The sequence below is a fragment of the Antechinus flavipes genome, chromosome 1, assembly GCF_016432865.1.
Source record: "Antechinus flavipes isolate AdamAnt ecotype Samford, QLD, Australia chromosome 1, AdamAnt_v2, whole genome shotgun sequence".
Classification (NCBI taxonomy): Eukaryota; Metazoa; Chordata; class Mammalia; order Dasyuromorphia; family Dasyuridae; genus Antechinus; species Antechinus flavipes.
In genome coordinates, this window is record NC_067398.1 from 29,693,476 (window position 1) to 29,721,290 (window position 27,815).

Below are 27,815 nucleotides of genomic sequence, written 5' to 3' on the forward strand. Positions count from 1 at the left end.
CTAAAACTAACATTTCTAGCACAATATTGAAAAACAGTGGCAATAATGAGCATTTGTTTAACCCTGATCTTACTGGGGAGGCTTCTAGCTTATTTCCATTACATATAATGCTTGCTGATGGTTTCAGATAATAGATACTGCTTATCATCCTAAGATAAACTTCACTTATTCCTATATTCATTGAAAACTCTTGTTTTTGTCAAAACCTTTTTCTGCATAAACTGGTTTTGTTATTGATATGGTCAATTCTGAAAATAGTTTTACTAATTTTGAACTATTCTTTCAAATCTTGGTATAAAACCCACCTGGGTCACAGTACATTAACCTAGTAATAAATTGTAATCTATTTGTTAATATTTTATTAAATATTTTTTCATCAATATTCATTAGGGAAATAGGTCTATAATTTACTTTTTCTCTTTTGGCTCTTCCTACTTTAGGTACCCTATTTGTGTCATAAAGGGAATCTGATAGGACTCCACCTATTTTTCCAAATAGTTTGTATAGTATTGGAACTAATTGTTCTTTAAATGTTTGGTGGCTTTGTAAATTTTTTTTTTTTTTTTAGGGAACTCATTAATGGCTTGTTCAATTTCTTTTTCTAAAATGGGTTAATATTTTATTTTTTTCTGTTAAGGGAAATTTATATATTTATAAATATTCATCTCTCATTTAGACTGTCAGAATTATTGGCATACAACTGGGCAAAAACTCCTAATTATTGCTTTAAGTTCCTCTTCACTGGTGGTGAATTTGTCTTTTTAATTTTTAATACTGATAATTTGGTTTTCTTCTTTCTTTTTTAAAATCAAATTGACCAAAAGTTTATCTATTTTGTTTTGTTTTTGTTTTCATAAAACCAGCCCTAATTTATTAGTTCAACAGATTTCTTAAATTTCAATTTTATAATCTCTCCTTTAAATTTCAAAATTTTTAATTTGGGAATTTTGAAATTTGTTCATTTTCTAGTTTTTTTTTCCAGTTGCATGCTCAATTCATTGATCTACTTTCTCTATTTTATTCAAATAAGCATTGGGAGATATAAAATTTCCATTGAGAACAGCTTTGGACACATCTCAAAAATTCTGATATATTGTCTTGTCTCATTATTGCCATTCTTGTCAATGAAATTATTGCTTCCTGATTTGTTGTTTGACCCACTCATTCTTTAGGCTTAGATTATTTACTTTCCAATTAATTTTTAATTATCTTTTCATGGCCCTTTATTACACATAATTTTTATTGCATCATGATCTGAAAAGGATTCATTTGATATTTCTATCTTTCTGCATTTGATTGTTTTTGTGCCCTAATACATGGACAATTTTTGTGTAAGTAACATGTACCACTGAGAAAAAGGTATACTCCTTTCAGTTTTTTCCAGTGGCCTAGTAACTTGCTTACTTCTTTAACTTTGTTGATTTTGTGATTAGATTTGTTTAGTTCTGAGAGGGGGAGGTTGATATTTTCCATTAGCCTAATTTTGGCATCTGTTTCTTCCTATAACTCAAGTTCTCTAAGAATTTGGCTGCTATGCCACTTGGTGCATATATGTTTAGTATTAATATTACTTCATTTTCTATGGTTCCTTTTAGCAAGATGTAGTTTCATTCTTTATCCTTTTTAATGAGATTTATTTTTCTTTTTGCTTTGAGTTCAAAATTGCTGACTTTTAAAAAAAATTTCAGCTGAAACATAATCAGCCTTTTATGTTTACTCTGGATATGTTTCTTTGCTTCAATACGTAGCTTGTAAACAATATATTGTAGGATTCTGATTTTTAACCTACTCTGCTACTTATTTTGGTTTTATGGGAAAGTTCATCCCATTCAAATTCAGAGTTTTGATTACTGTGTATTTTCTTCCATCCTATTCCATCCCATTTATACTTTTTTCTCTCCTTTCACTCTGTCCCTCTTCTTACCAGTGTTTGGCTTCAGATCCCCATCTCCCTCATCTGTCCTCCCTCCTATCAGCCCTCTCTCCCTTTTCTTTTTTCCCCTCTTAGTTGTACCTTACATTCTATCAGTCCCCACTCCTTTTTCTTTCTCCTTTCCCCTCCTACTTCTGCTCTCCCTCCCAGCATGGCTGGTTCTAAATTGCTTTTAGTCTGGAATGCATGTTCCTTGTGAGTGGAGATTGTTTCATTCTCTGTATCTCTTCAAACAGTATCTGTCACATTGTAGTTACTTTTTAAATGCTAGCTGAGGGACTAATTTAATTCTATGCATCAAGAACGACGCTATTGTGAGCTCATAGATACCATATATTTCCTGAGGAAGTTAAAACCAGTTGTTATTGACATTTAGATAGCTTTTATCGAAAATGCTAATTTTTCTTTTAACAATTAACTTTTATTAAATATTTACTATGTGACAGGCACTATGCTAAGGGTAAGGGATATAAAAAGAGAGAGAAGACAACCCCTGTCTTCAGGAAGCTCACAACTGATTTTCTTAAAGATCCAGTCTCATTCTTTGCAGGAACAGGAAAGCAAAGCTCAATTGAAAATTTACTATCTACTTATAATAGCTTTCATTTGGAGCTGTTTTGGCATCCCATTAGAAAAGCTAGAAACTAATGAGTTTATCTCTGGAGGACATCTTTCTACTACCAGAATACTGAAATTGATTGGCTTTTTAACTGTACGGAAGACATCCCTAAGAACTACCTCCAACACCCATCCATGCAGAAGACAACCTATCTATAGGAGCCTAGATTATTATTATTATTATCTATAGGATCGCAGAGGTAATTCTAAGGTCTTCCATTTCAATTGCTTCATTTAACAAATTAGAAAACTGAGTTATAGGGCACAAAAGTAGTAATATGGCACAACAGGGATTTGAACCTAAGATCAGCCAGGTGGCAGAGTGGATAGAGTGTCGATCCTGGACTTGGGAAAATCTGAGTTCAAATACAGCTTCTAACATTTACTAGCCATATGTCACTTAACCTCTATCTGCCTCAATTTCCTCAGCTGTAAAATGGGGCTATTGAGAGCACTCACCTCACTGGATTGTTGTGATGATCAAGGTGATAACATTTGTAAGTCCAAAAAAAAAAAAGGTCACTTTACACAGTGCCTGGCACATGAATACTGAATTATTATTTGTTCTCTTCCCTCACCCCATTTTCCATTGCTCCACATTGGAGAAAAAATGAAAGGTTAAGGGATTTATTCAGAATCACAGAGTTAATAGAATCAGAGTTGGGACTGAAATCCAGGCTTTCCTGACTTCAATCTCAGCACTCTGTCCCCTAAGTCAAACTGCCTTTACAAATTGGAATGAATATGAAATGAGGTCTTCTAGACAGACATAGGATCAAAAAGTCTCAGAACAGTTAAAAAAATGAACGTTAAAGAGCAGGCAATGGAGACTCCTTCCTGGTGGGTGCGAGCAGGCTGTAACAGAAAACCAGTGAGGAGCTCCAAAGAATTGGAGAGAAAGATATCATTAAGTTTCAGGGGAGTGATAAGATCAGAAATCAAACTGTGAGAAAGAGTGAAAGAAGATAAGATGGAGGTACTTATTGTGGATGGGCTTTTTAAGGATTTCAGGCTTAGAACATTGTAAATTTATCTTGGGACTCCCTTTGCTATTCTTCTTTGGAAAGACAAGATTTCAGTCCCTAGGGATATCAATATTTGCCCCATTACTCAACATACTACAAATTTAATTTGTAAAACCAATTGGGAAAATGTTCTGTAGAGCCATGTTATCCAACTCCATTGATTTCTAAGTCATTGAGATTTATGATTTTGTACATCCAGATGAAAGTGGGGGTTGGGTCCCTGCTCTTTCTCCAAATATTTACTACAGTGATTTTGATGGGAAGCTGGTACAGTGTAGCCCAAAGAATGCTTGACAACGAGTTTAGGGGACTTGTGCTGGACTCCTCACTCTGTGTGATCTGTCTGTGTGATTCTGGGCATATTGCTTCATTTTACTAAGGCTCAGTTTCCTCATCTGTAAAATAGGGATAATATTTCCCTTCTAAAACCTTAAAATGCTGTGTAATGGATGTTCCTCTTATTACTATTAGGTTAAATCTAGAGCTCACTCTCTGTTAGACATACTAATAGTGTTTGAGATGAGGACAGGGAAATAATCCCATTTGCTTTGAGAAAGCAAATTTAGGGGGCTATTCCACACACTTTCCCATCATCTTGGGTTTCAACAGTTCTCAACAAAGTAGTGACAATTTGGGCAACTATATTGTTACCAGTGCCAATCTGTATCATCATTTATTTACCAAGGACTCTGGATAAATATTTAATTTCTATGGGCCTCAGTTTCTAAAATGGGGAGAACCCTGACAGTCTCTTTTCCAGGGGTATAATATGGTGGGGTCAATGGAGATCTCACATGTGACAGTTCCTAGATCCATTGGAATAAAAGTGCTCTCTAATAATATAGATGACCTTCAGTTTCTTCTTCTGTAAAATGGAGATAATATTAGCACCTACCTCCTATGGTTGCTGTGAGGACCAAGTGTGATAATATTTATAAAGTAGTTTGCAAACTTTAAAGCCCTATATAAATGCTGGCTATTATTACAAGGAAAGGAAATGATAAGCATTTATACAGCACCTACTGGGAACACTATGCTAAGCGCTTCTACAAATATCTCATTTGATCTTTATAACAACCCTATGAGGTAAATACTATTATTATTCTCTTTTGATAATTGAGGAAACGGAGGAAAACACAGGTTAAAGTGACTTGTCCAATGTCATATAACTAGTCTGAGGCTGGATTTCAACTCAATCTTTCTGGACTCTACGTCCTGCCCTCTACTTACTATTCCACCAGTTGCCTCAACTACCATCATCTTCATCACTGTTATTATTACAAAACATTTCCTTTTATTTTCCAAGTAGTAGCTCAGGATACACTTGTCTCCAACTTTTGAATGTAAAGAAATGGGAAAGGCCCTAAGTCAAAGTAAACTGGCAATTATAAAGCCTTTAAGAGCTCTTTATAGTGCAGAATATCAGATTTCTTTATTGGTCCCTAACTGGCCCATAGCCCAGCTTCAGAGCAAACTAGCATCTGGGGTCAGTGACTTCACTTAGCAAACACTAGTCTCTAACTGCCAGTTATTTCAGCAAGAATCCCGGCTCACGGTTTTTCTGTCAGATCTTGTTGCCCACCAATTCAGGTTTATGGCTGTTGTATTGCCAGGGCCTTGAAATCCATTGGAGAGAATAATAACTTCTTCAGATAATGAAGCACCAAGCACAAAACCTTTGTCAAGTTACCCAAGGTCTAGATTTACTGACTGTATCAGCCAGTGTCTCTTTGTTACATGGTACCGAATATTTCCAGTACAATTGCCATGAATGATTTTTTTTTATGTATACATATTTATACAATTGTCTTGCTACTCAAGAAAAATCAGATTTAGAAAGAAGGTAAAAATAATCTGGGAAGAAAAACAAAAATGTAAGCAAACAATAACAGAAAGAGTGTCAATAATATATCCACACTCATTTCCCGGTGTTCTTTCTCTGGTGTAACTGGTTCTGTTCATCACTGATCAATTGAAACTGATTTGGATTCTCTCATTGCCGAAGATAGTCACCTCCATCAGAATTGATCCTCATATAATATTGTTGTTCAAGTGTATAATGATCTCCTGGTTCTGCTCATCTCACTTAGCATCAGTTGCCATGAATGATTTTTTTTAACTCAACAGAATTTGCTAGCCAGAGAACTATGTAGTCTTTTCTCTAGGGCCTGGTAAAATGTAGTCTTTTCTCTAGGGTTTGGTAAAACAGGACAAATGCATATCACTTAATATATCAAAAACACAGCCTCCAAAGGGCATTTTTTTTGTTTTGTTTTGTTTCCTTTTTTGTATTTCAAAAACAGTCCATGGATCATTATCTATAACTGCTTTGGGAGAAGGTAGCCAAACATCTTTCTAGTCTTTATGTAAGAAGAGCACAGAATGTAAGATTTTAAATCCCTTCTCTTTCTTTTAATGTCAAGTGGCTTGCTTGGCTAAGGGCACACTTGTTCAGAGTGGTATGCGCACCCCAGCTGCTTCCACAAATAGCCAACTTTTGGTGATTCAGGAGGTAATTAAGCAGCCTTTGGATCATCCATGCCTTTAATAGTCATTCAGCCATTGTGTGCTTGGGGGAAATACTCCTCTTTGGATTTCATCAGAAAAGGCTTGGCTTAGACCAAATCGAGTAATAAATATTAAGCTTTACTATCTGTCAGGCACTGTGCTAAGCACTGGGGATACAAAAAGAATCTAAAGACAGTTGCTTATCCTCAAGGAGCTTACAATTTAATAATAATAGTCAACATTTATTTAGTTCTTATATTTATTAGCTTATTTGATCTTCTGCAACAACTCTGGGAGTTAGGTTCTATTATTATCCCCATTTTGCAGAAGAGGAAACTGAAGTAAATAGAAGTTGCGAATTGTCCAAGGTCACATAGCTAGTAAATGTCATAGGCTGGATGTGAATAAGGAACTTACTAGTCAACATTTATTTAGTACTTACTATGTAAACTGCACTTACTAGCTTATTTGATCTTCTGCAACAACTCTGGGAGTTAGGTCCCTGTTATTATCCCCATGTTGCAGATGAAGAAACTGAGGCAAACAGAAGTTGTGAATTGTCCAAGGTCACACAGCTAGTAAGTGTCATAGGCTAGATTTGAACTTAGCTCTTCCAGACTCTATCCAGTGTACCACCTAGATTTCATATTGGAGGAGCTTACAACAGATGATGTCAAAGGATTTTCCCAATCGATAGATGTTATGATCCCTGATTTCTCCCCTTTGTTAACTGTATTTTGGCTGGTAAGTATTTTGTGGGGACAGTTTGGATAAGGAAGGGTTAAAACTATGTACTAAGATGAAGCTTCAGGACCATCAGGTGTTTGAAACTTAGCAAACAGTAGAGGAATTAAAGGTACTTTTGTTCTTTTATTTATATACAGTTCCCCTTAGGGTAGTAATCATAAAATAAACTTGGACTTCTAAGAGTTTAGATTTCTCTGGCCATTATTTAGACAAAGTTGATTGTCAATTTTAAAAATAATTCTTTTTTTGCAGTTTATTTCCAGCCCTCGTTTTATATGCTCCATATGCTTTCTTGTCAGTTTATTATGTTGCAACTTGGTTTCAGTGACATAAAAAAGATGCATTTTCAGGGCCAACACTCCATTAAGACCAGATTTCTTGAGGAATTCAGGACCTGAGTAAATTTAATTGATGTAAGTAGGTAAAAAGTAAACCAATCAATTACTCTCAACTGCAGAGCTTTTCATTAGCTAAATAAGCCAATTTGGCACTCTATTTCATCTCTATAGACACAGGTTTAGATTGAGTGCACTGAAAAAGAGCTCCATCTCACCATGGTGCAAGGAATCCATTACCTCATGGCCATTCTGTTGATACACCTTCCAAATTCAGTCTGGCTAGTTCTGGACTAGCCATACCAGTCTGCCCTGCCCTATTATGAGCTTTTCCACCAGAGTAAAACCTTCCTGAGCTTATGCTCCACTGAAATAGCCTTTGAGAAGTCAAGGTTATGTCCATACTATGAAAGGGGAAGATAGACTGGTTTGATAAGGGAGTTCTGTGACGGCCTCGTTAGAGAGATCATTCCCTAAAATGGCATAAAGGGCAATATGCTATACAGCATCATGTCAGTGTGGTGAGAGCTGCTTTGCTTTGTGGGCTGCTGAAAGAACCAGCCAAATAAGGTCTCTGGTCAAGAAATAGTGTAATAAGGTGTGAAACACACACACATTCACACACACGCAAATGCCAACTGAATAATAATAAATCTGTTGCATTATAATGGGCTTACTGATAAATGGGCCTACTGTTTCCTTCTTATCTCAAAGAACAAGAAAATTAGGACTATTCGGTGAGAAAAGGGAGAGTAATTAGAAAGTTGGTTACAATAGAAACATGTTCTTTCCTATCTTGATTTGTTCTTTATTTATACTGAACCCGGAACAAAGTTGCTGCCTAGGAACCCAGATCAACAGTTCAGTACAAGACAAAATGAACATAATGCTTTCTTTAAAAAGTTAAGTGTGTACTTTGGTTTAGTCCTGGGGCAAGATCTAACCCAGCCCAAAAGACTGATTGCCCCCTACCCCACAAAGTTAACTCTTTAATCTCAAGTTTTCATTTGGCAGATAGGAAAGCTGACAAAAGTTTGCATTAAAATTCATTTCAATTATTTATTAGTAGGATAGAGTGGAGGCAGCTAGGGAGTGGAGTGGATAGAAGGCTGGGGCCTGGAGTTGGGAAGACCGGGTGGGTTCAAATTCAACTTCAAACACCAGCTGTGTGACTCTGGGCAAGTCAATCTGTACTTTCCTCATCTGTAAAGTGATCTGGAGAAAGATACTGGTTTGCCAAGAAAGACCCAAGTGAGGTCATGAAGAACAGCTCGACAATGGGGTAGAGTGAGGGTCAGATGGTACGGGAGGGCATATGTAGATTTGTTCACTAGGGTTCAACCAGGGTGTTTTCATGTAAGGAAAAACCTGGACATCTACCATAGGAGTCTATATTTAGGGGGAATCAGTAGCAAACATCATCATAAGAACTCTCAGCTTAATCCCAACTCTGCTGCTTATCATCTTTATGGTTTTGGGCAAATCAGTTTGCTGCTCTGCTGGTTATAAAAATAGGAATGTTGCAGAAGAGATGGACTACCCACTTTCTTTTAAGTCTAACAGTCCAAGATTCTAGGTTGCCAAAAGTCTGTGGAGCTCTGAGACGGTCGAATGTATCCGTGGTACTCACTAGCTGTCTTCAGAAATTTTTGCATTAGAAATTGGTGTCAACAGTGGATCAATGGAATAGGTAAGATACACAAGACACTATAGTCAATGACTATACCAATCTCCAGTTTAATAACCCCAAAGACTCCAGCTTCTGGGATAAGAATTCACTATTTGACAAAAATTATTGGGAAAATAGGAAAATAGTATGGCAGAAAGTTGGCAATGACCAATATCTCACAGTGTATACTAAGATTAAGGTCGAAATGGGTTCATGATTTTGACATAAAGAGAGAAACTATAAGCAAATTAGGAGAGCAAAGGATAGCTTTTTTGTTGGATTCTTTAGAGAAGGGAGGAATTTACGGCCAAAGTAAAACTAGAGAACATTTTAAATGCAAAATGGATGATTTTTATTTCATTAAATTAAAAACACTTCACACAAACAAAACCAATGCAGCCAAGATTAAAAGAGAAGAAGCAATATAGGAAACAATTTCTACAGCCTCGTCTCTGATAAAGACCTCATTTTAAAAAATATATAAAGAGAACTCAGTCAAATTTACAAGAATTCAGGTCATTTTCCAGTTGATAAAAAGGTCAAAGGATACCAAGAGACAGGTAAAGAGATTAAAGCCATTTGTTGTCATATGGAAAAAATGCTCTAAATCACTATCAATTAGAGAAATGCAAATAAAGATAACTCTGAAGTATCATTTCACACCTCTCAGATTGGCTAAAATGAGAGGAAGAGATAAGGATAAATGTGGGAAGGGATGTTGGAAAGGTGGGACACTAATACATTGTTGGCGGAGTTGTGAAATGATCCAACCAGAAATTTGGAACTATCCCCAAAATACTATAAAATTGTGCATACCCTTTTTTTTCTTTTTATAATAACTTTTTATTGACAGAATCCATGCCAGGGTAATTTTTTTTACAGCATTATCCCTTGCACTCGCTTCTGTTCCAATTTTTCCCCTCCCTCCCTCCATCCCCTCCCCCAGATGGCAAGTAGTCCTATATATGTTAAATATGTTGCAGTATATCCTAGATACAATATATGTTGTGCATACCCTTTTGAATCAGCAGTGTTACTACAGACCTGTATTCCAAACAAATCATAGAAGAGGGAAGAGAACCCACAAGTACAAGAATGTTTGTAGGAGCTCTTTTTGTAGTGGCAAGGAATTGAAAATTGAGTGGATGCCCATCAGTTGGAGGATGCTGAATAAGTTATAGTATATATATATTATGGAATATTATTATTCTATAAGAAATGAGGAATAGGCTGATTTCAGAAAAGCCTGGAAATTCTTACATGAACTGATGCTGAGTGCAATGAGCCGGACCAGGGGAACATTGTATATAGTAAAAGCAACATTGCGTGATGATCATTGATGACAGACTTCCACTTGATGTGGAAAAGCAGTGCTCAAATAAATGACCAGAAAGCTGAGAGACATTCATTATGTCTACTCCACAAACATGTGATTGTAAGAATATCACTCAGTTCTTGTACTTTTAAGAGAATACTTAAAGAGCAGAATTTATTGGTGCTATCCCAAACCCAGCTATCCTGTATGATAAAAAGAAAGGCTATTTTTAAAAAGCCCTTAGAATAGTGTCTGGCATACAGTAGGTACTGTTTAAATGCTTATTCCTTTCCTCTTCCTGGCAGAAAGATTTTGACACTGGGTGTCAGCTCTATGTTCTATCATATGTAACCTTCCTACATTGTTAATGCGGGAAGAGACTTTGGGCTTCATCCAGGCTCTGACACTTGTTAGTTGTTAACACCACAGCCAACTCGATTTATTTTCCTCACCTGTAAAACTGGCTAAGAAAATACTTGCATTGTATACCTTTAAAGGATTGTGGGGAAAGCATTCTGTGAATCTGAAGCACTCTAAATGTGCAGATTATGAGTGTAATTTTTGTAGGTAGCAATTATAATCACAGTTCTACAGTTCTGAGTACTTCTGGGCAAAGCCCAAACCCCTTTCTCCATTCTAACCATCATCCTCTCAGTCACCCAGATTTATAATCATCAGGGTCATCCTCAGCTCTTTGATTTTTTCATTCCCTCTTCCCCCAGCTGTCAAGTATTGTCATTTTTACCTTCAAACTATCTCCTTCATAGATCTTCTTCTCTTCTCTCAGAGAGCTCAACCCCATTGAAGACCTCTCATCCTCTCACATCTAGATTATTCCAAGAGCCTTCCAGAGGGTCTCCTAACTCCAAATATTTCCCCACTCCAACCATCCTCCATTGAGCTGTCAAAATGATCTTTCTCAAGTCCATTATCCTCCATTTAAATGTCTCCCTCTCATCTCCTGGATCAAATAGAAATTGTTTTCTTTGGGATTCAAAACCCTTTATAACCTGGCCTCTTTCTACTTTTCCAGTTTCATATATCTTGCTCCTCTTCATGTACTCTATTATACAGTGACATAGAACTCCTTGCTGTTCCTTGCAACAATATACTCCATCTTTTAACTTGACATCTTCACTGGCTGTCTCTCATGCCTGGAATTTTCACCCCCTCACCTCTACTATTCAGCTTCCATTGTTTTCTTCCTGTTTCAGTTTAAATCCTACTTCTACAAAAAGTGTTTCCTCATCCCCTTTAATGCTAATGATTTCTCTCTGGAATTAACATCAATATTCCTTACCAGTCAACTCTTATCTTTCTTCATTTATCTCTCTTTCTGTCCATCCATCCATGCATCTCCCTCTATCTATCATCTATCTATCTATCTATCTATCTATCTATCTATCTATCTATCTATCTATCTATCTATCTGTCTGTCTGTCTGCCTGCCTGTCTTATCTACCTACCTATCTTTCCATCTATTGATCTATCTATCCATCCATCCATCCATCTTTCAAGCCAGAGGTTATCTGGCTGATTACAAATACAAGTTACTGAAAATATTCGGGTAACAAACAGTAGATTAAATTAGTCTCTGACTGGGTAGGCAGCAGGGGAGACAGCAGGCAAAAAAGCAGACCTTTTTTTGGAATTTTCCTCTGTCCTTGAGCACACGGGTAGACTGGTGGTATCAGCCTGTAGTTTGTAGTCCTTAATATCTCTCTTCTTTGCCACAGCTCAGGCTTATCTTCTGTTTATCCTTTTGCTGGCTGCCTGGGTCTGCTGATTTCAGTTCTGTGTAAAATTCAGTTCCTTCAGCTCTGCTACCAGACTTTGGGAATCTTTATCTGGTTTTGATGTAGTCTTTCTGTTATACAAATTGCTTAGGGTTGTAATCAAGTCTCCTACAAATGACTTTGATAGACTGAGGGATGTGTACAAGCCCTGGTCACTGACTGATTTTTAGTCAAGAAATGTTCTTGAAAACAGTAATGACTTTTTAAGTGGATGGGATCAATCAATGGAGTTGCATCCTTATATAAAAGTATCTTTAATATTTACTAGAGCACTTCTCTAGTTCAGGATCTAATAACATCAAAACTATCCTCTAGCCAGGTTTTAAAATAATGTATAAATGTGAGCATTTTAGGAGCATTCAAGTGGCATAGTGGATAAAGTACCAGACCTGGAAGCAGAATAAACCTGAATTCAAATGTGGGCTCAGATACTTCTTAGCTGTGTGACTGTGGGCAAGTCATTTTATGCTATTTGCCTTGATTTCCTCATTTGTAAAATGAGCTGGAAAAGGAAAGGAAATAGCAAACTACTCTAGTACCTTTGTCAATAAAACCTCCAAAAGGGGCACAAAGAGTTGGACACAACTGAACAATCACCACAAATTGAGCTTTTACTCCTTAAAAGTTTCCTGTTGCATATGATATAAAGTACAGAATCCTCAAGCTTTCATTTAAGGTCCTCCACAGTCTAATACTAATTTGTCTTCTCTTTCTTACTTCAGTTCAATCTCCCACATTACAGCCAATGCCAATTACTGTCTTGTCGTCAAAAAAAAATGTTAAATATCCCATATCCACAAATTCTTTAAAAAAAGTTTATTGATATTATTTTTAAATTACTTAGATTTCTCCCTTGTATGCCTTTATCTCTGCTCTAGGAAAACCATTTATTATATGGACTTCTTTTTTCTCTTATTCATGTCTCTTTTACTATACCTCTTTTTCTACTGAGCAAATGGATGCATAGTGTGGCAAAATGATACACTGCCAAAAATATATATGAATCTTACTGGTTTCAAATTAATTGCCTCTCTGACAAGAGATAGGTAGTTGCTTCATCTTTCTTTTGAATTTGTGGTTTATCATTGAGTTAATAGAATTCTGAAATCTTTTAAAGTTGTATTTCTTTATTATGAGGCAAGTAGATATCTTCAGTGGATGAAGTACTACATCTGGAGTCAGGAAAGCCTGAGTTCAAATCCAGCTCTTAATAACTATTTTAGTCAAATCATTAACCTCTCTTAAAAAGGAGGATATTAATAGCACCTACCTCTCAAGGTTGTGGTGAGGATCAATATTTGTAAAGCATTTGACACAGTGCTTAGCACATAGTATAGTCTAAATGAATGCTTATTCCCTTTCCATTTCCTTTGTATAGTCAGTTTTCCTATTCTCAGCACTAGCAATCGGATACTAACTAGATGTGCCTGTTTTTTGGAAGCTTTTCCAATATTTGTTGCTTCTTTTTTCCTTCCTTCCTTCTTCCTTTCCCTTCCCTTCCTTCCTTTGTCTGTCTGTCTTTCTGTCTCTTTCCTTCTTCTTTTCTTTTCCCTTCCCTTCCTCTTTCTTCCTCCCTTTCCTTTTCCTTCCTTCCTTTCTTCTTTCTCTTGTTTTTGTCTGCCTCTGTCTATCTTTGTCTCTCTGTGTCTTTCTGCCTCTGTCTCTCTCTCTCACTTTTACAACCTATTTTCCATTCCTGAAATGGATTTTCTCTTGTTTCTCAAGAATTCTCATCATCCTTCAAAGCTGCGTTCAAGTGCCATGTCCTTGGTGACAGCTTTCCTGATCCTCTCAATTACTCAATTACTATTGCTTTCATCCTACTCAAATAATCTTGTGTTATATTTATGTATGTATATATTCCTGAGAGAATATAAGCTTTTGAAGGGCAGAGATGTTTTGTTTTGGTATCCCCAACACCTAGCACAGTGGCTTGCATATGAGATGCAAGTTCACAGTATCATATATAGAAATCATCTAGGTCAACTCTCTTTTACAGATGAGGAAACTGAGGCTCTTTACAGATGAAGAAACTGAGGCTGAGAGAGATGATGTGTCTTGGCTTAAAGTCTCATAGATAATGAGAGGAAGAGCTAGAAATAAAATCCAAATTCTCAGACTCCAAATTTCTGATCCTCTCAATTACTCAATTACTATTGCTTTCATCCTACTCAAATAATCTTGACTTATATTTATGTATGTGTATATTCCTGAGAGAATATAAGCTTTTGAAGGGCAGAGATGTTTTGTTTTGGTATCCCCAACACTTAGCACAGTGGCTTGCATATGAGATGCAAGTTCACAGTATCATATATAGAAATCATCTAGGTTAACTCTCTTTTACAGATGAGGAAACTGAGGCTCTTTACAGATGAAGAAACTGAGGCTGAGAGAGATGATGTGTCTTAGCTTAAAGTCTCATAGATAATGAGAGGAAGAGCTAGAAATAAAATCCAAATTCTCAGACTCCAAATTTCACTGTATCATACTGGTAAATTTTCTTGTTTTTAGACCCATGATTTGATAGAATGAACTCTAGGTGAGGAAATTCCCTCTCCTGAAGCAGATTAATAGCTATTGTGCAAGTTATAGTCTTGTTCTTTGTCCTTTGTTCTCAGAAGACCAATGACCTCAGGAGGATAATGTCTTGACTTGCAAGTGAATTGGATTTGAGCGAGGCAGCTGTATAAAGTCATCAAAATAGTCTGGATCAATTGAGAAGTTGTGACTTGTAGGATTTGAATCCAAGGTCTCTTTGACTTGGAGGCCAGCTATTGATGCCCAACATACCTGACATAGAGTCAGGAACTGAATTGAATTATTTCAGTCTTTGGAATAGTTAAAGACTGTTCTTTAATAATATAAGGTTACGGTGTCTCCTCTTGGAAGAAGGAATTACCCTAGCACATTAAGACAAACAAGGCAGAAAGTCTATAGAGTGGCTGTGTTAAATTGTACTGTGACAATTTTCAACCGAGGAGATATTTTGCAACTTTTTAACGTCCAATTTCATAATAAATTCAAATTATTTCCATATGTCCCATTTTATTGCTAGTCAAAGAATCCTTTAGAGGAACCGTTTTTCTTTTGCTCTCCAAAAACGAATACTGACACCTTCCTTTCCCCTGCTGTCAAAAAACTGATCATTCCTCTTGAACTCTGGGTGGAACTCCCAAACCCTCTCTGTAATACAGGGATAGATAAAACATGGACTTCAGCAGGGTGATGGCATTTGCAGCTTATTCCCTAAGCAGCAAGAATAATGGCAGTATCAAGGTCAATAACACATCATCCTATACTTACAATGACATGCTGATGTGGTGGAAGATAGCTTGTTTTTCTAATTCTAAGAATCCTTTTACATGCTTACACAAGTGTTTCAAATCATAGATAAAAAAAACTTTCATTATGGGGCAGCTAGTTGGCTCAGGGGATAGAGTACCAGCCCTGAAGTCAGGAGGACCCGAGTTCAAATCTGGTCTCAGATACTTAACACTTTCTAGCTGTGTGACCCTGGGCAAGTCACTTATCCCTGTGTGCCCCACTTTCCACATCTGTAAAATGACCTGGAGAAGGAAATGCCAAGAAAATTCCAAATGAGATCACCAAGAGTCACACGTGACTGAAAAAAAAAAAAAAGCAACTGAATAATAATTCAATCCAAATGAACCAACAGGCTTTATTAATCATCTACTGTGTGGAAAGTATGATGATGGAAAAGGAGGAAGATAATAATAAAGATAGAAAGCATGGTGACAGTGGATAGAGAGCAATCTTTGGTTTCAGAAAAACTATGGATCCATCCTGGTTTTTTTATCTTTCCCCATGGTGCCAGAGCAGTGCAAAAAGTTCACTCAGTCCCTGGGGTCCCTTCTGGGATTGATTAGTTCCTTCCAGAACTTCCATTTTAAGGACAGTGCCCAAGCTAGCCATGTTTGCATTCACACACACACACTCACTCTCTGTCTCTCTCTCTCTCTCTCTCTGTGTCTCTCGCTGTCTCTGTCTCTCTCTGTCTCTCTCTGTGTCTCTCGCTCTCACTCTCTCTCTCTCTCTCTCTCTCTCTCTCTCTCGCTCTCTGTCTCTCTCTCTCTCTCTGTTTCTCTGTCTCTCTGTCTCTCTCTCTCTCTTCTCTCTCTGTCTCTCTCTCCTGTATATAAATCACACACTCACTCTCTCTCTCTCTCTGTCTCTCTCTCTCTCTCTCTCTCTCTCTCTCTGTCTCTCTCTCTCTCTCTCTCTCTCTCTCTCTCTCTGTCTCTCTGTCTCTCTCTCTCTCTCTCTCTCTCTCTCTCTCTCTTTCTCTCTCTCTCTCTCTCTTCTCTCTCTCTCTCTCTCTCTCTCTCTCTCTCTCTCTCTCTCTCTCTCCCCCTCTCCTGTATATAAATCACACAATTTATTTAATGCTTTAGAGACTGGACCTGTGATTTCAGGGACATTCCTGGAAAGAGGAAGCTGACATCTCTGCAGGTAATAGTTTAGCACACAGTGGTTCATTGACATGCCCAGAACTGGAGAACTAGAACCCAGAGTTCCCCGGGGCAGCTCTCTCTGCCACATACTCCCTGGAAGTTCCATTTACCAATAAAATTGCAGCTCTGCTCCCTCCCTCTAAAGCGAAGCTTGCAAAGTGCTTTTGCTGTCCTATTTGAACACATACTCAAGTAAATTAAAGATAGTGAAAGGCAGAGACAGAGAGGTTCAGAGAGACATGGACAGAGATAGAGACAGAGGGAGGGAGACACAGAGAGAGAGAGATAGAGACAGAGATTGTGACAGAGATAGAGAGACAGACGGATAGAGAAACAGTGCCAGACACAATTGTGATTGTCGTTCCTTCTTTAAGAGGACCATGACATTAGGGAGGTGAAACCATAAGATGCAATGAATGCAAAGTCACCTCCTCATTTTCCCCTTTGGAGCCATCTGGGTCCAGTGGCCAGCTATAGATCAAGAGGACTGGAGATGGCCCTGGATGCAATGGGAGACCTTGGCCTTTTTAAGCTAAGTGAAAGTGGGGCTTTCTTGTCAGGGATACTGGTTTCCTTGGAGATTCATCTCAAGGGAGACCTTTCTTACTCATTCCAGCTCAAGGTGCCTCCGCCCCCCACGCTCACCTTCTCTTTGTTATCTACAGATATACATGACGTTTCCTTCTTTAGAAAGTTACTTCCCCAAAGCTGGGGATTTTTCCACCTTTATCTTTGCAGTCCCAACTTCTAAAGGCACAGGGTCTGGCACACAGTAGGGACTCTGTAAATGCTTGTACTTTGGCTGACTAGTGGGAGTGAAGGAAAGAGCAGAACAGTGGAAGAATGACCCCTTTTCTAGGAGTCTGGGCAGGCTACAAGGCCTAGAAGAATGTCCATAAAGTCATATCAGCACCTGTCAACAAGCTCAAACTCTGAGCCGTCGGGGCAGTTGTTGACTCATCTGTAAGTCCAGTCAGCCGCCCACAAGTCCATGAGACACCCACACTTGTTGTCAAGGAATCTGCTCTTGAAAGACTTGTTTACTCTGGTACTTGAAATTCCAGAGACATATTCCTTACGTGCAGTGGACTTAAAATTACTTCTTTTTGAAAAAAGAAAGCAAAAATAAATCTCTTTTATGGCATTATTTTATCCAGCTATCATCAATCAATCAAAAACTATTTTTGAAGTCCTGACTATGTGCTGGATGCTGCTCCACAGGATGGAGAAAGACAGACAACAATGAAATTTTTCCTGCCTTCAAGGACCTTGCATTCTCTGACTTCTCTTAGGATGGACTGTGGGGCTATTAGAAAGTCATATAGCACTTCATGTACTCTTTCATTCTTCATTTATTAATTTATAGCCCAGAGTAGCTAGGTATCAAACAGGATAAAATACTGATCCTGAAATCAGGAAAATATGAGTGCAAATTCAGCTTCAGACACTTTCTACTTATGAAAAACTGGGTAAGTCACTAAAAAAAAAATCCAACCCAAATTCTGCCTCAATTTCCTCAACTGTAAATTTGGGATCATAACAGCACTTATACCTCAAGATCAAATGAAATAATATTTGAAAATATTTGAAAAAATATCTGTAGAGAGCTTAAACACAATGCCTGGCACATAGTAGGTGCTATACAAAGGTTTATTTCCTTCTCCCCTCCCCCAAACAGTTTTGCCCCCTGATGCAAGAAATACATTCAATCAATCAACAAACTTTTATAAAGTGATTATGAAGTGACATATTAAGTCTCAACCATTCTAACTTGCTTACAATTTCACTTTCCCCAAAATGCCAGCTCTCCCATATTCATGAAACCCTTTAAATCAGAAAGTGCTGGAGCCCCAGAGTTCTTTGATTCTTTAACATACAAGTAAAATTTACAAAAAACATCCCATTCTGTCTCTTTTCCAAAAATGGATTTAAGATGCTCCCAGTAAATGTCAGAAGAAAAAATGCCCCTTTGATTCCTTTACTTTTTTTTTACTCTCTCCTCCAACCCCCACCAATTATTTAACAAAGAAGGAAAGAGAGAATGGGAGATGTTTTCCTTGGGCCTGAGCCAGCCCCAGGAAGGAAATATTACAATAGGCGGTTGTATTCTCCTGTATAGGTGCCCAAATATTATATAATTGTCAATTGTAGTTCATTAGCTGCGTTGGCCCCAAACTGTAAACTCTGTATTTCGTCTACAGACGAAATAACAGATTTCTGCTAATCCCTCAGAATCTTTGAGCAGGCAGAATTCCTATTAAGAGAAAGGCTGATAATTAGACTCCGAGGTCAGGAAAATCTGTCTTTCTTGCAAAACAAAGTGGGGGAAAAGGATGTCCTCTCTGATGCTTATAGAATGAAAGCCCTACTGTGTGATACCTACAAAATTAAGGCTAAATACTTGCAAATTTCCAAGGGAAGAGCTTGAATAGGAACCAGAAGTCTGCCAAACCACAGTAAAGAAGGGAAGACTTTTCCCCCAGGAAGAAGCCTTCCAGCCTGAGTTTTCAATGAATAATAATTTTCCTCTCAAGCCTGATTTAATATGTTATCGGGACTTCACTGGCTCTTCACAGGGACTCTATTTACAATAGTGGTAATTGGGTATGTTTTGTTGCTCTACCCCAGATGGTCCCATTTTCCATTCGACCTTGGAGCGATCGCTTATTAATGCAAATGCTGTATCTTAAGCAGAAAGACTATGGGGCTCGACCTGATTTTCTTTGGATGAAGATGAAGAATAAGTAGGAAATCCACCCCGCTTCCCGCCATATTTAAAGTTCCCTGGATTTGCATAATGAAATGAATGAAATTAGCAAGCAGAGGGCCTTACCTTATGCACACAGGCCTTTGCATTCAGAAAAAAGAGCTCCACAGTGGTTTTGTCCTTCAGAAACGATATGCTCTCAATGTAAAACCTGAATGAAAACAAAGGCAGTTCACTTTTTAAGATTCAACTTCCTGCTCCCACCGCCACATCCTTTCCTGATTTATTGCTCCCAATCCCAAACCCCAGCAGAAGAGGAGTTCAGAGGAATTGTGGTCACTTTCCCTGGTTATTTTCTTTTTCTGGTGATTATTATTCTAAAATCAGATGTCTTTAACATGAAACGTACCCGTTGCCCAATCCCATTTCTTTGACAGCATCCACGTCCGTGAGGGATTTTATGGGAAAGGTTGGTTCTCACCCTCCAGGGCTGTTCCTGTGATTTTATTTGGATAGGGAGCTCTCTCATGTGAAAATGGTCCTGGACATTTACAGCACAGAGAAGTGAAGTGACTGCTTCAGAGCCGCACAGCCCACGTGTGCCAGAGAAAATCCGGGTTTTCCCAGCTCTGACACGAGCTCCCGAGGGCACTCAGCACTTTGCGACTTCTGCTGAGTAAGAAGTGCCTAATCAGATCCTGAGGCAGTCCGCTGAAATTTGTTTTTCTGACTCCCCAGACTCACCCAGTGGATCTCTCCTAGTGGAGGCAGCTGGGGCTTTCCCTTGGCCAGGGGTCCAGACTAGCCTATAAAAGCAACCTTGGCCCTTTCTCACGCAAACGAACGTATTTCTGGTCCCTCACTCTTTCTGTCGGGCTTCTGAAGAGGCGTCGGGGAGGTTACACTGAGCAGGCCTCTGCAGGCTGGGGCATTTCCTTGGGAGCAGGACGGAGCTTTGGGGCACAGCCTATTTTGGTCCTCCTGGGATGATAAAGCTGATCTGGCGGAGGCAGGTTCCTTATGGAGGCCGAGTGGGAAGGCTTAGGCTCCCAAGTGGTCTTCAAGTGTTTGTGCCTGGTCTTATAAATAATGCGTTTGATGGCTGAGTGGCAGAGCTCATCTGGAGGTCTGGGGAGAGCCCGTCATCGCTCTCAAATGGGTCCGAGTCATGAGAAAGCAGGGCTCAAGTGCCCGCAGAGGCCCTGTCTGGCTGGGTCTCACAGTGGTGTGAGACTGGCCATGCACGGCTCAGTAGTTTGGGGTTTTTTACAGAGGGGGGACATTTAAAAGATAATTGAATAGGCTGTTTCATTTTTGCCTTGGGATGCCCAATGCTTAGCATGGTCCTGAGGTATTAATCAATCTGCATGTATTTATTAAGCACCTACTATGCGCTAGACATCATGCTGGGGACACAAGAACAAAGAATTAATCTCAATTTACAGGCATTTTCATTTTAACTGGGGAGATGATACATTCATTGTATGAATTGTATGTATTTAGTAAAAATGTATGTTCCTTGAAGGCAGGTACTGTTTGTTTTAACTGGTGTTAAATCTATAGAGCAGTGCCTGACAGAGCAAGCGATTCATAAATGTTTGGCCTGATATATAATTACATACATGAATTAAAAAAAAATACAAAGCTATTCAATACAAGATAGTTTGGGAATGAAGGTACTGATTTTTTTTTTTTTTTTTTCCTGAGGCAATTGGGATTAAGTGACTTGCCCAGGGTCATACAGCTAGGAAGTGTCATGTATCTGAGGTCACATTTGAACTCAGGTCTCCTGACTTCAGGGCTGGTGCTCTATCCACTGCACCAAGTAGCTGCCCCAAGGTACTTAAACACCTTGGTATTAGAAAAAGTTCCTTGCAGACTGAGGTGTGTGACCTGAATCTTAAAGGAAGATTGATGTAGGGGTCAGAAGAGAGAGAATTAAAAGAATGTGGGAGTGCAAGCACCAATGGGTGATTTAATGTTATGTCTCTATGAAGAACTCAGAGCAGGGGGCTTACATGCTCACTGATATCTTGAATGTAGCATTATGTACAAATCATGGCCATATAAAAGACCTATTCCCATACATGGGTGAGATATCAAAGCAAGTACAGGGAACAAAAGACTTTGCTCATGTATTTTTATGGACTTGAGAAAGGGAACTAGGAAGAACAGATATAGGCTATGGGATAATCTGCTTGTATAAAGAGCACAGAGTAGAGGGGCTTACATGGTTACTGTTTTCTTGACTGTAGCCTTATTAGAGATTCAGGGCTGTATAAAAGACCTATTCCCATTATAGGTGAGATATCAAGGCAGATCCAAGGAACAAACGACTTTGTTCATGTATTTTTATGTATTTAAGAAAGGGTACTAACTTGGGAGGAGAGGCATGGGCTTTATAAAGAAAGGAAAGATTTCACTTTTGAAATGTCAAACCTCATGGAAGGAGAGTTCAAGGATGCAAGAGGGTTGAACCAGATCGGAATAACTGAGAAAGAGAAAAACAAGAGAATCCCAGCTGGAGAGCTGGAAGAGACCTCATTTTACAGAGGAGGACACTGGAACCTGGGGCATTTAAGTGACATGTCCAAGATCACATAGGGTATAATATCAGAGAAGTAGGATTTGAATCCTGGTCTTCTAACTCCAGAAATATTTTGCCATACTACCTTCCTATACATGCTATGGGAACAAAGAAGAAGACTGTTTGGGGGCTTAAAAAATGGGGGTAAAGAGTAATATGAATCCACATGTCCATTTGACTTTAAAGATTGCAAACTCTAAGGCAGACATTTCAAGTATTATTATCATAGCCAGATGAGGTGTGAAGTGATTCACCCAAAGTCACTCTACTTGAGTCAGTACTGGGATTTGAACCCTGCTTTCACCTGACTCCAAGGCCTACGCTCTTATTACTCTCTGGAGGGACATGACTTTCTGCTTCTTATTCTTTCTGACATTGGGTAAGTCAACACGTCTGACATGGGACAAGGGCCCTCAGTTTTATCATCTATTAAATGAGAGAATTGGACCAGAGAAACTCAAGGTCAAGAGAAGAAGATGCTCCCTTTGCTATGGAGTTAAGCATTTTTGAGTAATAGTGAATGAATTCTGACAATGGTGAAGTCAGAAATGGGACCATTTATTTGGCTATCCTTCTAAGAGCCCAGTAGGTTTTTCTGTGGAAACCAGAAGTTCCATTGGGCGTTTTAACCACAGGGTGAGAGGATACGTCTGGTAAAGGAGAAATGGTTACCTTGGGTACTTGAAGAGGGGGTCAATGAGATGGAATAAAGAAAAAATGTGCCCTTTCTGCTAAAGCCTGATAATTTGTGACTTATCTCACTCACTACAAACAGAAACCAAATGACACAATTACTTAAAATTAATGAAATCAAATTCTGCTCCTCAATTGGCATGGCACTCTTACCTCATTGTTACTATTATTAATATTCATGTGTAAAATAAGAATACCAGTGCTTGCAATTTCTACTTTACAGACCTGTTGTGGGGAGAATGGTTTGTAAATCTTAAAAGTGTGATAAGAAAATAGTTATTATTAAGGTGTTATTACTAGATGGCACAGTGGATAAACCTCTGGACCTAATGTCAGGAAGACAATATGAGTTCAAATCCTGCAAGTCTCTTACCCTTTATCTGCCTTGGTTTCCCTAGAGTATATTAATAATCTGGAACCACCTCTCAGTATTTTGGAGGCAGGAGAAACTATTTGTAGAGCACTTTGTCAACCTTATTGTGCTACATAAATGCTAACAATTTTCATTCATCATCATAGTCATCATTTTAGGCAATGCTGAAGCCCAGAGAGATGAAATGAGTTAGCGAAAGTGATACAACTAGTTGGGAATAAAGTTCTCTTGACCATCAGTTCAATGTTTTTTCTGTAACATCATACTGTGATCTTGGGACAAAAATATCCCTTTCTCATTTTGTAGGTAAATTTTTCATTATAGATGAGTGTGATTGTGACTATTATTATTATCATATATTTACGTGGCATTTTGACCTTTCCTCTTTTTTACCTTTTTGTGAAAGATGACATTTCACACTGGATTTTTCCTACAACTATCTATGAAATTAGCATCCGTTTTATTGTTTCCTTATGATAGATGAGAAAATGAAGGCACAGAGGAGTTAAACTATTTACTTATGGTTACAAAGCCAGTTGGTGACAAGGGGAGGATTATAGTTGTCAATTTTAGGCTACCAGTTCAAAGTTTTTCTATGTTGGCATCTCATATCAATTTAGTAGCCTTGAGTCTGAGATGATGTTGCAATAAATAGCTGGTAAACCATTTAACTATGGTTAAAGTCATTTTCTTGAGACAAGAAGTGAATTAATCCTTAGTGTATACTTAGTACTACCAAGAATAAAATACCATCAACCATCTCATACCAGGTTCAATTGAAATAACCAGTTAACATCTCTCATTAACTAGGAGGAAAAAAAAAAAAAAAAGAAGAATCAGCTAAATTATAACCCAGTATAATTCCCACAAGGAATCCTTAAAACTTGGCAGCTGTTTTCAAATATTTGAAACGTAAGAAATAGTCCTCTTCTAGTAGCCAGTTTAGTTTGAGTCAATAACCATTAAGTAAATAACAGTTGTTTCCAAGGCACTGGGCTAGTATCTGATGAAACAAAGGCAAGTACAAAACAAACAAACAAACAAAAAGTAAGAAGCTTTGACCCTTAAAGAGCTTATATTCTACTAGAGATAAATAAATTCATAATAAATGCAAATTAGTACAGAGGACAGAACAGGAATACTCTAAGTACTATATGAGTGGAAGTTCCAGAATAGCAGATTTTGATCTATATGAGAATGAATTTTCTACAATTAGAGGAGATCTAACAGTGGAATGGGTTTCCTCAGTACCAAGAGAAGTAGAAGGGGAAAGGATAAGAAAGAAGAGGGGGCTGAAAAATTGGAGAACAGATGAAGGGAGGTGGTGATCAGAAGCAAAATACTGATGAGGAGGAAAAGGGTGAAGAGAGAGAGAAAAGTATAAATGGGAAAAAACAGAATGGCGGAAATACCGAGGTTGTAATCTCAACTGTGAATGTGAATAGGATGAACTCTCCCATAAAAGAGAAGCAGATAGAAGAATGGATTAAAAGCCAGAATCTTACAATATGTTGCTTACAAGAAACATATCTGAAATAGAGATACACATATGGATTAAAGATAAACAGCTGGAGCAGAATATATTATGTTTCAACTGAAATTTTAAAAAAACAACAAAAAAGCAGAGATAGTAATCCTGGTCTCAGACCTAGCAAAAGCAAAAATGGATTAAAAGAGATAAGGAAACTACATTATCATAGATAATGAAATAATAATATCAGTATTAAAGCTATATGCACCAAAAAAAGAAAGACCTGAGTTCAAACCCAGCCTCAGATACTTACTAGTTGTTTGATGGTGGATAGGTCTTAAATCTCAGTTTTCCCATTTACTCTTGGTAAAGTGCTTAGTATAGTACCTAGCATGTAAGCATTATTACTATTATATCTATACTATTTACTTCATGAGAGAAGAGATTATTTCTCTCTTATGTTAATAACCAATTACTGAATTAGGATTAATGTTTTTCCCTTTCCTATTTCCTCATTCAGAAACCAGCCCTTCACAGGTTATTTAGCCAGCATCTGAAAGACATTGCTGATAATAAAACTGGATTAACTTTCTCCTCAATCTTGTTCAGACCCCACTCAAAAAGGGATACCCAATGTTTTGGGAGGAGAGGAGGTGGAGGAAAATCCTTTGTTTACTTGCCTGAGGCTGGGGGTGATCTGAGAGTAAGAGTGACATAATCAAAGTAAAGTCCTCTGACCCCTCAGCTCCTCATTAGAATAAATCTATCTCTTATTATAATATTCATTCTTTTCATTATTAACCCATCAGAATTGATCACTAGCTGTCAAGAATACCCAGTCTTCCAAAAGCATATAACCATCAATAGGCCACCATAATTCTTTTTTGGTTTATGAGAGACCAAAGATAGTCAAATAATTAATTACCCAGAAATTATGTCTCCATTTATAAGATTCTTGTCAAAAGAACTTTATAAACTTTAAAACATTACAAATGTAAGGAATTAAGGCAAATAAAGTAATCAGTTGCCTCTCCCTCACTTAAAAGGCACTATCAAGATGCTCTGGGCAGAGGGGGGGGGGGGATATTTATAAGCAAAAGAAGATTTCAAATTCCCATATGCATATGCTGTCATGAAGCTGCTGATGTGTACTGGTCCCTGTAGAGGAGATACTTGTACAGAGGAAAAAATGTTCTTCAAAATGCTTCTCATATTGCTATAGTTCTATATGCATTTTTTTTTTTAAAAAAGAAAACTAGCTACAGCACTAGGTAGTGAATGACTATTAACCATAGGCTGGTTGAAGAAAGGAAGATGACATCATCATCATCATCATCATCATCATCATCATCCCCATTTCTATGGTTCCCTTTAGCTACCAAACCTTAGTATTTCAACTAAGCTTAATTTTTTTTTTTTTAATTCAATATGGTATAGAAGAGCACTACATTTGGAGTAGTAGAACCTGGCTTGATGCTAGCAGTGGGACTTTGGACAAGTGACCTTCCCTCTTCATGCCTCAGTTTACTCCCTTTCAAAAGAAAGGGATTAAAGAAATTCATGTCCAAAGTCCTTTTATACTTAAAAATCCTATGTCTTGTGCAATTTGATAGCTCCCTCTATGATATTTTCTCCCTTTACTGTACTAGATTAGTACATAACTTTTTCATTCTTTCTCCAACTTTTGGTACATACCAACAAAAGTCACATTTGTAAACACTGCCCAAAGGAATATTCAGAGTGAAAGAAGCCTGTAGAAACAAAACTACCAGAGGCCTTTAAAGAAGGTGCAGGATGTAAGGAACAGGGAACATCACCACCAAAGATGGAACAGACAGGAAAGACTGGTTACCTAATGTGGGAGTGATTTCGGAATCAACTGTGTGCTGACAGACCATTGACAAGTTAGAGCAAAGTTCAAAATCAACCTCAAATGAGTAGATGAGAAGACAATAAAGGAAATTTGTACAATATTCTATTGTTACAACCTGGCCTATTTAAATGAGCTATTCCCTGGAAAACCTGGGGAATGATAAAGGTCTGCTCTGATAGCCAAAATTTCCTTGGATGGTTTTCAATAGATATAAAACAATCCTCAGAACAAAGAGTTCAAAAGGGCAGAAACTTTCCCAGTTGGCAAGTGTTTGCTCTCCTTGTCAAGAGGTGACTTAAGACAATGGAAATGGAGAATAGATAGAGACTCCCTCATTTGCAAAGCATTGTAGAGATGGATGATGTCAGATTATCTCCCAAAACAGGAAAAAAAAAAAATGAATGAAGGGGCAAGTGAGCCTGAGAGTTTGGGACTGAGAGCCAACAGTGTGGTGAGGTGGGAAGAATTAGGAGATTTGTATTCAAATACTAGATCTTTGGCTTGCTATACACGGGTTAAGGTTTTCAAAGTAGTTTACATACATCATCTCATTTGAGCCTCGCAACAAGCCTGTGAGGCAAGTGCTTTTATTGTCTCTATTTGTCAGATGAGGAAACAGACTGAGAGAGATCATCAAGTCACTTGCTCATACAGCGCCCAAATCAGCTCTTCCCAAATTCCGGGCTCACAGACTATCCATTGTATTGCATAGCTGCCAATAATCCTATGATCCTTCTAGTTCCAGAGCCTAGCAAAATTTGAAGCTCCATCATCCTGAGTATATTAAAGATAATGCTGGAAGACAGACAATACAAACACATGAAATGCAATAGATTTTATAGTGAGCTATTTTCATTCATCATCTCAATATTAGGTACCTTAAGTTAGAAAGTAGAAATAACATTTAAGAAGATGAAATAGAAAAGAAGAAAGTCTTTCCTGTGGCTCCATTCTCCTAATTTGTGAGTGCTTTTTCCTAGTTAGTCTTAGCCACAATGTTTGATTCCCTACTGACTTGCCATCTTCTCTGTAGTCTTGCCAATTACCCTGATGCTATACCCTCCCTTATGCTCATCCCCTTCTTCAATTTGGGGACCATGAAGTATGAGCCAATCAATTTTTCTATTGTACCTGGATTGGGCATGCTAATTGCTTCTTGTGTGGCCCCATTTACCTTTCTTGTAGCTTCCTGGGCTAAAAATATTCTTCCTTTGTTGCAATTTACTTATATGTTTTGTCCTCCCCATCAGAAAAAAAGCTTCTTGAGGATAGGGACTGTCTTTATTTTTGTGTTTGTATCCTCAGTGCTTGGCACATTATTTAGTCAGTGCTTATAAATGCATTTTCATTCATTCAGAAAAAGAAACACATTGTTTGGGGTATACAATTTTAATGGCATTTAGGGATCAGTTTTCAAGATATCTCAAAGAGAAGAATTTTTAGAAGGAGGAATGATTTCAAAAATTATTATTAACAAAAATGTTGTAAAGGTAACCTACCAATATACTTTCAGCTATAAAATGTTTGTGAAAATGGCCCATTATTGAATCAAAGGTCTCTAGAATCACAGAAGGATTTAAAAGGATGTTAGAACTTACCTAATTTATTAACTTCATTTTTATAAATGAGGCCCAGGGAGGTTAGATGACTTGCTCATGATCATATAAGTAGCAAGTAACAGGACCAGAATTTA

General features: G+C 37.9%; 1 protein-coding gene across 2 annotated transcripts in view; it reads right to left on the bottom strand.

Moving 5' to 3' along the window:
- FRMD4B (FERM domain containing 4B) overlaps positions 1 to 27,815 on the bottom strand; it is a 350,691-nt gene that overhangs the window by 91,611 nt on the left and 231,265 nt on the right. For both annotated transcript variants that reach the window (XM_051980657.1, XM_051980648.1), the window contains one exon: positions 19,252 to 19,336. In XM_051980657.1, coding sequence (XP_051836617.1) covers positions 19,252 to 19,336 — 85 coding nt within the window. The remainder of the gene's footprint in view (positions 1 to 19,251; positions 19,337 to 27,815) is intronic.